Source organism: Cetorhinus maximus, unplaced genomic scaffold (genome assembly GCF_964194155.1).
Source record: "Cetorhinus maximus unplaced genomic scaffold, sCetMax3.hap1.1 HAP1_SCAFFOLD_3524, whole genome shotgun sequence".
NCBI classification, from domain to species: Eukaryota; Metazoa; Chordata; class Chondrichthyes; order Lamniformes; family Cetorhinidae; genus Cetorhinus; species Cetorhinus maximus.
Window position 1 is genome coordinate 1 of NW_027599434.1, and position 12,500 is coordinate 12,500.

General features: G+C 58.8%; 1 protein-coding gene across 1 annotated transcript in view; it reads left to right on the top strand.

Moving 5' to 3' along the window:
- Positions 1-66: 66 nt before the first annotated feature.
- The window catches only part of LOC144678060 (alpha-2-macroglobulin), a 26,337-nt gene continuing 13,903 nt past the window's right edge, over positions 67-12,500 (top strand). The window contains exons 1-7 of the mRNA XM_078537984.1: positions 67-182; positions 3,910-4,093; positions 4,805-4,973; positions 6,502-6,554; positions 8,023-8,043; positions 9,758-9,923; positions 11,886-11,970. Of these exons, the coding sequence (XP_078394110.1) occupies positions 127-182; positions 3,910-4,093; positions 4,805-4,973; positions 6,502-6,554; positions 8,023-8,043; positions 9,758-9,923; positions 11,886-11,970 (734 nt within the window). The 5' untranslated portion in view covers positions 67-126. The remainder of the gene's footprint in view (positions 183-3,909; positions 4,094-4,804; positions 4,974-6,501; positions 6,555-8,022; positions 8,044-9,757; positions 9,924-11,885; positions 11,971-12,500) is intronic.

Genomic DNA, 12,500 nt, shown 5'->3' on the forward strand with positions numbered 1-12,500 from the left:
TACAGAGTGAGCTCAGAGCTGATGTTGAAATGCTCCCTGATGACCTCCCGAAGCTGATTTAACAGGGGGACAGTCAGCAGATTCCAGCCTCACTCATTCAGTGACCCAGGGAGTGAGAGCCACAAGATGCAGACTCCAGGCATCCTCCTCTGTCTGCTACTCACAGCTGTCAGGACAGGAGGGTGAGTACGGGGTACGGAGAGAGAGACACTGGGGGAGAGGGAGAGACTGGGGGAGAGGGAGAGAGAGACTGGGGGAGAGGGAGGGAGAGACTGGGGGAGAGGGAGAGAGAGAGAGACTGGGGGAGAGAGAGAGACTGGGGGAGAGGGAGAGACTGGGGGAGGGAGAGAGAGACTGGGGGAGAGGGAGACTGGGGGAGAGGGAGAGAGAGAGAGAGACTGGGGGAGAGAGAGAGAGACTGGGGGAGAGGGAGAGACTGGGGGAGAGAGAGACTGGGGGAGAGGGAGAGACTGGGGGAGAGGGAGAGACTGGGGAGAGAGAGACTGGGGGAGAGGGAGAGAGAGAGAGAGACTGGGGGAGAGAGAGAGAGACTGGGGGAGAGAGAGACTGGGGGAGAGGGAGAGAGAGACTGGGGGAGAGGGAGAGAGAGAGAGAGACTGGGGGAGAGGGAGAGAGAGAGAGAGACTGGGGGAGAGAGAGAGACTGGGGGAGAGAGAGAGACTGGGGGAGAGGGAGAGACTGGGGGAGAGGGAGAGAGACTGGGGGAGAGGGAGAGACTGGGGGAGAGAGAGAGACTGGGGGAGAGGGAGAGAGAGACTGGGGGAGAGAGAGAGAGAGACTGGGGGAGAGAGAGAGAGAGACTGGGGGAGAGAGAGAGAGACTGGGGGAGAGAGAGAGCGAGAGAGACTGGGGGAGAGAGAGAGCGAGAGAGATTGGGGGAGAGAGAGAGCGAGAGAGACTGGGGGAGAGAGAGAGCGAGAGAGACTGGGGAGAGCGAGAGGGAGAGAGACTGGGGGGGAGAGAGAGCGAGTGAGAGAGAGACTGGGGGGGGAGAGAGAGCGAGAGAGAGAGAGAGAGACTGGGGGAGAGCGAGAGAGAGACTTGTGAGTGAGAGAGAAGAGAGAGAGAGAGAGACGGGGGAGAGAGAGTGAGAGAGAGAGACTTGCGGGGAGAGAGAGAGACTGGGGGAGAGTGAGAGGGACTGGGGGAGAGAGAGAGAGACTGAGGGAGAGAGAGAGAGAGAGACTGGGGGAGAGAGAGAGAGACTGGGAGAGAGAGAGAGGGAGACTTGGGGAGAGAGAAAGGGACGGGGAGAGAGAGAGAGAGGGTGACTTGGGTGGGATGAGTAAGAGACTGGGGGAGGGAAAGAGAGCGAGAGAGACTGGGGGAGAGAGAGAGCAGAGAGACTGGGGGAGAGAGAGAGCGAGACTGGGGGAGAGAGAGAGCGAGACTGGGGGAGAGAGAGAGAGAGAGAGACTGGGGGAGAGAGAGAGCGAGACTGGGGGAGAGAGAGAGAGAGAGACTGGGGGAGAGAGAGAGCGAGAGAGACTGGGGAGAGCGAGAGGGAGAGAGAGAGAGAGAGACTGGGGGGGAGAGAGCGAGAGAGAGAGAGAGAGACTGGGGGGAGAGAGCGAGAGAGAGAGAGAGACTGGGGGAGAGGGAGAGCGAGAGAGACTGGGGGAGAGCGAGAGGGAGAGAGAGAGAGACTGGGGGAGAGCGAGAGGGACAGAGAGAGAGACTGGGGGAGAGTGAGAGGGAGAGAGAGAGAGACTGGGGGAGAGGGAGAGCGAGAGAGACTGGGGGAGAGTGAGAGGGGAGAGAGAGAGACTGGGGGAGAGGGAGAGCGAGAGAGACTGGGGGAGAGGGAGAGAGAGAGAGACTGGGGGAGAGGGAGAGCGAGAGAGAGAGAGACTGGGGGAGAGGGAGAGCGAGAGAGAGAGAGACTGGGGGAGAGGGAGAGAGAGAGACTGGGGGAGAGCGAGAGGGAGAGAGAGAGAGACTGGGGGAGAGCGAGAGAGAGAGAGACTGGGGGAGAGTGAGAGGGAGAGAGAGAGAGACTGGGGGAGAGGGAGAGCGAGAGAGACTGGGGGAGAGCGAGAGGGAGAGAGAGAGACTGGGGGAGAGCGAGAGGGAGAGAGAGAGAGACTGGGGGAGAGTGAGAGGGAGAGAGAGAGAGACTGGGGGAGAGGGAGAGCGAGAGAGAGAGAGAGAGAGAGACTGGGGGAGAGCGAGAGAGACTTGGGGGCGTGAGAGAGAGAGACCGGGTGACAGAGAGAGAGAGAGACTGGGTGGGATATTAAAGGGTGTGGGGAGTGAGGGGGAGAGTGGGATTAGACTGGGTGGGATATTAAAGGGTGTGGGGAGTGAGGGGGAGAGTGGGATTAGACTGGGTGGGATATTAAAGGGTGCGGGGAGTGAGGGGGAGAGTGGGATTAGACTGGGTGGGATATTAAAGGGAGCGGGGAGTGAGGGGGAGAGTGGGATTAGACTGGGTGGGATATTAAAGGGAGCGGTGAATGGTATTTGAGTGATTTTCGATCCCTTGCTCCCTGAGAGTTGATTGTATTTCCTGAACCTTCGATCCGCGTGTTGTTGGGTTTTGGGATCTTTCCATGCCTCGGCGCTGGGTTCACCCCGGGTGACGCGTGCAGCCTGTCCTTGTCCACACGCCCACGCTGTTGGGATGTTGTAAGTGTCGAGCGTCAGGACTTGTGTTGACTTGTCCTGAACTCTGCCCCCAGCGCTCAGCGCTGACCCTCAGCCTCGGAGAGTGAGCACTCGGTGGAGGAGGGGAGGTCGGAGTGTATTCCTCCCCTCCTGAGGCCCCGCTCTCCCTCCCTCTCTCTCGCCCCGGCAGACCGAGATCATCCCTACGTCTGTGTGTCCATCACCCGGGCACAGAGAGAGAGAGAGAGAGAGAGAGGGTGATCACTCCAACAAGGCAAAACCCTCCCAGATACACTCAGCCAGAAGAGGGAGGGAGTCCCTCAGACTGAGGGTGAGTGGGTTGAGGGAGTCCCACAGGTTGGAGGGTGATGAGGTGGATGAGAGAGTCCCACAGTTTGGAGGGTGATGAGGTGGATGAGGGAGTCCCACAGTTTGGGGGTTGATGGGTGGGTGAGGGGGTCCCACAGTTTGGTGGGTGATGGGTGGGTGTAGGGTCCCACAGTTTGGTGGGTGATGGGTGGGTGAGGGGGTCCCACAGTTTGGTGGGTGATGGGTGGGTGATGGGTGGGTGTAGGGTCCCACAGTTTGGTGGGTGATGGGTGGGTGTAGGGTCCCACAGTTTGGTGGGTGATGGGTGGGTGAGGGGGTCCCACAGTTTGGTGGTTGATGGGTGGGTGATGGGTGGGTGAGGGGGTCCCACAGTTTGGGGGGTGATGGGTGGGTGAGGGGGTCCCACAGTTTGGTGGGTGATGGGTGGGTGAGGGGGTCCCACAGTTTGGGGGATGATGGGTGGGTGAGGGGGTCCCACAGTTTGGAGGGTGATGGGTGGGTGAGGGAGTCCCACAGTTTGGGGGGTGATGGGTGGGTGAGGGGGTCCCACAGTTTGGAGGGTGATGGGTGGGTGAGGGGGTCCCACAGTTTGGAGGGTGATGGGTTGGATGAGGGGGTCCCACAGTTTGGGGGGTGATGGGTGGGTGAGGGGGTCCCACAGTTTGGGGGGTGATGGGTGGGTGAGGGGGTCCCACAGTTTGGGGGGTTGATGGGTGGTCCTTGGGTTGTGAGTCTCTCTCTCCTCTCCCCTGTTGACTCCCTCCCTCCTCTCCGTTCCCAGACGCTATGTGGTCCCTGGGTTTGTGAGTGTCTCTCTCTCCTCTCCCCCGGTTGACTCTCTCTCCCTCCCTCCTCTCCGTTCCCAGACGCTATGTGGTCCCTGGGTTTGTGAGTGTCTCTCTCTCCTCTCCCCCGGTTGACTCTCTCTCCCTCCCTCCTCTCCGTTCTCAGACGCTACGTGGTCCTGATTCCTGCTGAGTTGCGCAGTGGTTCTCTGGAGAATGTGTGCGTCCTGATGCTTCAGGGATCCCGATCCTGGCTCCTCACCCTCAGCATCCAGAACACGCAGACCAACACCACCCTCTTACAGCGAGAGCTCCGGGCCGACACCGGACCCAGCTGCTTCACTTTCACCGTGAGTCTCAGTCTCCTCCGCCCTCTCCCTTCCTGCTTCACTCTCCCTTTACCCCCCTCTCTCTCTCTCTCTCTCTCGCTCCCTCTCTCTCTCCATCCTCCTCCCTCTCAGACACACGCCAGTCTCCCTCGGCGTTCCCTCCCTCCTGTTTCCAGTCCCTCGTTTCACCTTGCTGGAGTCTGGACTCGTTCTCCGGGTAATGGGGATTAACCATTGATTAGAGGGGCTGAGTGGCCTCCTCCTGTTCCTGTATCTCTCCAGAGGGCTGAATGGCCTCCTCCTGTTCCTGTGTCTCTCGAGAGGGGCTGAATGGCCTCCTCCTCTCCCTGTGTCTCACGAGAGGGGCTGAATGGCCTCCTCCTGTTCCTGTGTAACAGGCTCGAGAGGGGCTGAATGGCCTCCTGCTGTTCCTGTGTCTCTCCAGAGGGGCTGAATGGCCTCCTGTTCCTGTGTAACAGGCTCGAGAGGGGCTGAATGGCCTCCTGCTGTTCCTGTGTCTCTCCAGAGGGGCTGAATGGCCTCCTGTTCCTGTGTAACAGGCTCGAGAGGGGCTGAATGGCCTCCTGCTGTTCCTGTGTCTCTCCAGAGGGGCTGAATGGCCTCCTGTTCCTGTGTAACAGGCTCGAGAGGGGCTGAATGGCCTCCTGCTGTTCCTCTCTCCGGTGTTGAGCTGATGCGAGGTGTGTGTGTGTGTTTTTTTTGGGGGAGCAGGTTGAAGACAGCGAGGTCACCAGCGACTCCATCTCCCTGGTGAAGGTGTCTGTACGCGGCTCTGCGGACAACCTGACCATCGACGAGAGCCGGTTGGTGGTCCTGAAGAAATACAGTTCCCCGACCTTCATCCAGACGGACAAAGCCGTGTATAAACCCGGGCAAACAGGTGAGACTGGGGGCTCGGGGCCATCACCAACATCCTGGGGGGTTACCGTGGACCAGAAGCTGAACTGGGACCAGCCACAGAAACACTGCGGCTCCAAGAGCAGGTCAGAGGCTGGGAATCCTGCGGAGAGTCACTCACCTCCTGACTCCCCAAAGCCTGTCCACCATCGACAAGGCACAAGTCAGGAGTGCGATGGGACACTCCCCACTTCACTGGATGAGTTGCAGCTCCCACAACACTCGAGAAGCTCGACACCGTCCAGGACAAAGCAGCCCCCCCGCTCGATCGGCACCCGATCCACAAACACTCACTCCCTCCACCACCGACGCACAGTAGCAGCAGCGTGTGTACCATCTACAAGATGCACTGCAGCAACTCACCAAGGCTCCGTCGACAGCGCCGCCCAAACCCACGACCCGCTCCCATCTAGAAGGACAAGGGCAGCAGACACATGGGGAACACCCACCACCTGGAAGTTCCCCACCGAGCCCCTCACCATCCCGACTTGGAAATATATCGGCCATTCCTTCACTGTCGCTGGGTCAAAATCCTGGAACTCCCTCCCTAACAGCGCCGTGGGTGTACCTACACCACACGGACAAAATCCTGGAACTCCCTCCCTAACAGCGCCGTGGGTGTACCTACACCACACGGGACAAAATCCTGGAACTCCCTCCCCTAACAGCGCCGTGGGTGTACCTACACCACACGGACAAAATCCTGGAACTCCCTCCCTAACAGCACCGTGGGTGTACCTACACCACACGGGGACAAAATCCTGGAACTCCCTCCCTAACAGCGCCGTGGGTGTACCTACACCACACGGGACAAAATCCTGGAACTCCCTCCTTAACAGCGCCGTGGATGTACCTACACCACACGGACAAAATCCTGGAACTCCCTCCCTAACAGCGCCGTGGGTGTACCTACACCACACGGACAAAATCCTGGAACTCCCTCCCTAACAGCGCCGTGGGTGTACCTACACCACACACCGGACAAAATCCTGGAACTCCCTCCCTAACAGCGCCGTGGGTGTACCTACACCACACGGGACAAAATCCTGGAACTCCCTCCCTAACAGCGCCGTGGGTGTACCTACACCACACGGGACAAAATCCTGGAACTCCCTCCCTAACAGCGCCGTGGGTGTACCTACACCACACGGGGACAAAATCCTGGAACTCCCGATGGATCGATGGGTGAGGGTGAGGGAGGGTTATTGACGGGTCCGGGACTAACGGAGGAGGTGGGATTGGGTCCGAGGTGAACATCCTGGTCTCCTTCCCTGGCAGGAACAGCTCAGGCTGTGTCAACCCTGCTGTTCCTGCACTGCAGACTGGAGGGGCTGAATGGCCTCCTCCTGTTCCTGTGTGGAGGGTGGGAGTCTCTCCAGGGGTGTCCGGGACAGCTGTTCCCCTCTCCTTCCCGCCTCTGGGATTGTGACCTCCGCTGGGACCACAGGGGGTGCAGAGGGGGAGGCTCTCAGAGTTTGGGATCTTACTGTGCGTCTCTCTTTGTCTTGCAGTGAAGTTCAGGATTGTGTCACTGAATGAAAAATTCATCCCCATTCAGGAGAAGGTGAGAGCCACACATTCATCTCTCCGTCTCTCCACCCATCCCTCCATCCCTCCCTCCGTCTCTCCACCCATCCCTCCATCCATCTCTCTGTCTCTCCACCCATCCCTCCATCCATCTCTCCGTCTCTCCGCCCATCCCTCCATCCATCTCTCCGTCTCTCCACCCATCCCTCCATCCCTCCCTCCATCTCTCCGTCCATCCCTCCATCCCTCCCTCCTTCTCTCCATCCATCCCTCCCTCCATCTCTCCGTCCATCCCTCCATCCATCCCTCCCTCCATCTCTCCATCCATCCCTCCCTCCATCTCTCCATCCATCCCTCCCTCTGTCTCTCCACCCATCGCTCCATCCATCCCTCCCTCCATCTCTCCGTCCATCCCTCCGTCTCTCCACCCATCTGTCCATCCATGCCTCCATCCCTCCCTCCATCTCTCCGTCCATCCCTCCCTCCATCTCTCCATCCATCCCTCCCTCTGTCTCTCCACCCATCGCTCCATCCATCCCTCCCTCCATCTCTCCATCCATCCCTCCGTCTCTCCACTCATCTGTCCATCCATGCCTCCATCCCTCCCTCCATCTCTCCGTCCATCCCTCCCTCCATCTCTCCATCCATCCCTCCCTCTGTCTCTCCACCCATCGCTCCATCCATCCCTCCCTCCATCTCTCCATCCATCCCTCCGTCTCTCCACTCATCTGTCCATCCATGCCTCCATCCCTCCCTCCATCTCTCCGTCCATCCCTCCATCCATCCCTCCCTCCGTCTCTCCGTCCATCCCTCCCTCCATCTCTCCGTCCATCCCTCCGTCTCTCCACCCATCTGTCCATCCATGCCTCCATCCCTCCCTCTCTCCACCCATCCCTCCATCCATCCCTCCCTCCATTTCTCCATCCATCTCTCCATCCATCCCTCAAACTCTCCATCCCTCCCTCCGTCTCTCCGTCCATCCCTCCCTCTCTCCTTCCATCTCTCCTTCCATCCCTCCCTCCATCTCTCCATCCATCTCTCCACCCATCCCTCCAACACTCCATCCCTCCCTCCGTCTCTCCACCCATCCCTCCCTCCATCTCTCCATCCATCCCTCTGTCTCTCCACCCATCCCTCCCTCCAACTCTCCGTCCATCCCTCCGTCTCTCCACCCATCCCTCCCTCCAACTCTCCGTCCATCCGTCCGTCTCTCCACCCATCCCTCCCTCCATCTCTCCACCCATCTCTCTCTCTCCCCCTTTCTCTCTCTCCCCCTTTCTCTCTCCTCCCTCCTCCTCTCTCCTCTCTCCCTCTCTCCTCTCTCTCTCTCACTCTCTCTGTCACTCCTGCTGAATCCTCCCCCACCCACCCCTCCTCACCCCTCCCCAGATGCCCCCCCCCCCGTCCCCACCCAGCGTTTTGAGCTCAGGATGTGAGTTGTTGGTCACTCTGGGTGATTATTGAACCTCCTCAGTAACCTCTCTCTCCTTCTCTCTCTTTTCCAGTATCCTCTGGTCAGCCTGTGGGTGAGTACCATCTCCAACTCCATAACCCCAACGTCAACTCCGCTCCCACCCCGATAGATCCCACTGCGCGGCCCTGCAGATCCCCCTCAGCCCAGCGCAGGGCTGAACGAGGGCCCAGCACATGGTGCAGGAAAGGCCCAGGCTCCATTCCGGGCCTGCGAGCATCAGGAAAGGTCCAGGCCCCATTCCGGGCCTGTGAGCAACAGGAAAGGCCCAGGCTCCATTCCAGGCCTGTTAGAAACAGGAAAGGCCCAGGCTCCATTCCGGGCCTGTTAGGATCAGGAAAGGCCCAGGCTCCATTCCGGGCCTGTTAGGATCAGGAAAGGCCCAGGCTCCATTCCGGGCCTGTGAGAAACAGGATAGGCCCAGGCTCCATTCCGGGCCTGTGAGCATCAGGAAAGGCCCAGGCTCCATTCCGGGCCTGCGAGCATCAGGAAAGGTCCAGGCCCCATTCCGGGCCTGTGAGCAACAGGAAAGGCCCAGGCTCCATTCCAGGCCTGTTAGAAACAGGAAAGGCCCAGGCTCCATTCCGGGCCTGTTAGGATCAGGAAAGGCCCAGGCTCCATTCCGGGCCTGTGAGAAACAGAATAGGCCCAGGCTCCATTCCGGGCCTGTGAGAAACAGGATAGGCCCAGGCTCCATTCTGGGCCTGCGAGGAGCAGGAAAGGCCCAGGCTCCATTCCGGGCCTGTGAGCATCAGGAAAGGTCCAGGCTCCATTCCGGGCCTGTGAGCAGCAGGAAAGGCCCAGGCTCCATTCCGGGCCTGTGAGCATCAGGAAAGGTCCAGGCTCCATTCCGGGCCTGTGAGCAACAGGAAAGGTCCAGGCTCCATTCCGGGCCTGTGAGCATCAGGAAAGGTCCAGGCTCCATTCCGGGCCTGTGAGCAACAGGAAAGGTCCAGGCTCCATTCCGGGCCTGTGAGCATCAGGAAAGGCCCAGGCTCCATTCCGGGCCTGTGAGCAGCAGGAAAGGCCCAGGCTCCATTCCGGGCCTGTGAGCATCAGGAAAGGTCCAGGCTCCATTCCGGGCCTGTGAGCATCAGGAAAGGTCCAGGCTCCATTCCGGGCCTGTGAGCATCAGGAAAGGTCCAGGCTCCATCCCGGGCCTGGGAAGCTGGATCTAAAGTCAGCCTGGACGACCCTGCAGCCGGGCTCCGGATTTATCCCGAATTTAACCCCTTGACCTTTCCCGGCCTTTCCTCACCTCCGGACGTCGGCCGCCTGGACCAGCCCCCAGGGCAGCCGATGGCCGACACCTTGGCGTTGGGAGAGGGGGAGCTGCCGGGATAGGGGGACGTCCCGGTTCCCAATCCCCCCAAATCCCTTAGGCCGGGGTGGGGGTGGGAAAATGCCACCAGATCGGGAGCTTTCCCACGGAAGGAGGGAGGAAGAGGGGGTTGGAATGCGGAGAGCGACAGTCCGGTGAACCCGGTGTGGGCCGACGGCGAGAACGCTGGGATCCGCTATCCGGGAATTCCTAACGGTGCCCTGGGAAAACCCGCCCGGGGATTGGGAAGACGGGGAAAAACCCGGATCGGGAATCGTGCCCGAGGTTTGGCCGAGGGTGCGAATGGGGAGGGCGGAGGGTGGATAAAGGGGAACCGGTAGATGTGGAGGGTGTAAATGGGGGGAGGGTGGATAAAGGGGAACCGGGAAATCTCGGCCATTACCGGCGGGAATTCCGGGACTCACCGTGAGCTGACTCTCTCCCTCAGGACCCCTCGAGCAATCGCATTGGGCAATGGAGGGACGTGGAATCCAGACAGGGCATCGCTGAGCTCAGCTTTGACCTCCTCCCCGAACCGATCCAAGGATTTTACCGGATCGAGGCGCAGAAGAAGGAGGGGAAGTCGTTTCATCAATTCAGCGTGGAGGAGTACGGTGAGGGATTCGGAGGGGGAGGTGGGGAGAGAATCCTGCCTGCACCAGACCCTTCACACACAGCGCGGGCAAGGAGATCGGTGTGGGGGAGCGAGGTAAAAACAGGAGAGAGAGAGAGAGACAGAGAGAGAGAGAGAGAGAGACAGACACACAGAGAGAGACAGAGAGAGAGAGAGAGAGAGAGACAGAGAGAGAGAGAGACAGAGAGAGACAGACAGAGAGAGAGACAGAGACAGACAGAGAGAGGGAGAGAGAGAGACAGACAGAGACAGACAGAGAGAGGGAGAGAGAGAGACAGAGAGAGACAGACAGAGAGAGGGAGAGAGAGAGACAGAGAGAGTTAGAGAGAGACACAGAGAGATGGAGACAGAGAATGAGAAAGGGAGAGAGCATAAGAGGGAGAGAGAGAGAGACAGGGAGAGAGAGAGAGAGAGAGAAAGAGAGACAGAGAGAGAGACGAGAGAGAGAGAGAGAGAGAGAGAAAGAGAGACAGAGAGAGAGACGAGAGAGAGAGAGAGAGAAAGAGAGACAGAGAGAGAGACGAGAGAGAGAGACTGGGTGACAGACAGAGAGAGAGGCAGAGAGACAGAGAGAGAGAGACAGTGAGGGAGGAGACAGAGAAAGAGAGAGAGACAGAGAGAGAGAGAGAGAGAGAGAGAGAGAGACAGAGGGAGAGAGAGACGGAGAGAAAGAGAAAGAGAGAGAGGTAGGGAGAGAAAATGAGAGAGACAGAGAGAGAGAGACAGGGGCTGGAGGAGGTTACAGAGATAGGGAGGGGTGTAGGGGGCTGGAGGAGGTTACAGAGATAGAGAGGGGTGTAGGGGCTGGAGGAGGTTACAGAGATAGGGAGGGGTGTAGGGGCTGGAGGAGGTTACAGAAATAGGGAGGGGTGTAGGGGCTGGAGGAGGTTACAGAGATAGGGAGGGTTGTAGGGGCTGGAGGAGGTTACAGAGATAGGGAGGGGTGTAGGGGCTGGAGGAAGTTACAGAGATAGGGAGGGGTGTAGGGGACTGGAGGAGGTTACAGAGATAGGGAGGGGTGTAGGGGCTGGAGGACGTTACAGAGATAGGGAGGGTTGTAGGGGCTGGAGGAGGTTACAGGGATAGGGAGGGGTGTAGGGGCTGGAGGAGGTTACAGAGATAGGGAGGGGTGTAGGGGCTGGAGGAGGTTACAGAGGTAGGGAGGGTTGTAGGGGCTGGAGGAGGTTACAGAGATAGGGAGGGGTGTAGAGTCTGGAGGAGGTTACAGAGATAGGGAGGGTTGTAGGGGCTGGAGGAGGTTACAGAGATAGGGAGGGGTGTAGGGTCTGGAGGAGGTTACAGTGATAGGGAGGGCTGTCGGAGCTGGAGGAGGTTACAGAGATAGGGAGGGGTGTAGGGACCGGAGGAGGTTACAGAGATAGGGAGGGGTGTAGGGGCTGGAGGAGGTTACAGAGATAGGGAGGGGTGTAGGGGCTGGAGGAGGTTACAGGGATAGGGAGGGGTGTAGGGGCTGGAGGAGATTACAGGGTTAAGGAGGGGTGTAGGGGCTGGAGGAGGTTACAGAGATAGGGAGGGGTGTAGGGGCTGGAGGGGGTTACAGAGATAGGGAGGGTTGTAGGGGCTGGAGGAGGTTACAGGGATAGGGAGGGGTGTAGGCGCTGGAGGAGGTTACAGAGATAGGGAGGGGTGTAGGGGGCTGGATGAGGTTACAGAGATAGGGAGGGGTGTAGGGGCTGGAGGAGGTTACAGAGATAGGGAGGGGTGTAGGGACTGGAGGAGGTGATTGAGTTTGAGGGAGGGGTGATGTTGGTAATGGTTTATATTGAACCCACACGGGGAGATGACCAGTGGTGACCATGTGGTTGCTGCTGTGGGTCGATCCTGGGCAGAGGGAGGGATCAGAGTCCCTGGGATGAGAATATTGGGATTTATTCCATGAACAGGAGATTCCCAGAATTTAGACTGTTCTCTTTTTGTTTAGTTTTACCCAAGGCCGAACTGAAGCTGAAAATTCCCAAACAAATCACGCTGATCGAACCAAAGATTCATGTTGAAGTGTGCGGAAGGTAAACACTGAATCATTCATTTATCTAACCCCGTGCTGTACCTGCCCTGGGAGTGTTTGATGGGGACGGTGTAGAGGGAGCTTTACTCTGTATCTAACCCCGTGCTGTACCTGTCCTGGGAGTGTTTGATGGGGACGGTGTAGAGGGAGCTTTACTCTGTATCTAACCCCGTGCTGTACCTGTCCTGGGAGTGTTTGATGGGGACGGTGTAGAGGGAGCTTTAGTCTGTATCTAACCCCGTGCTGTACCTGTCCTGGGAGTGTTTGATGGGGACGGTGTAGAGGGAGCTTTACTCTGTATCTAACCCCGTGCTGTACCTGTCCTGGGAGTGTTTGATGGGGACGGTGTAGAGGGAGCTTTACTCTGTATCTAACCCCGTGCTGTACCTGTCCTGGGAGTGTTTGATGGGGACAGTGTAGAGGGAGCTTTACTCTGTATCTAACCCCGTGCTGTACCTGTCCTGGGAGTGTTTGATGGGGGACGGTGTAGAGGGAGCTTTACTCTGTATCTAACCCCGTGCTGTACCTGTC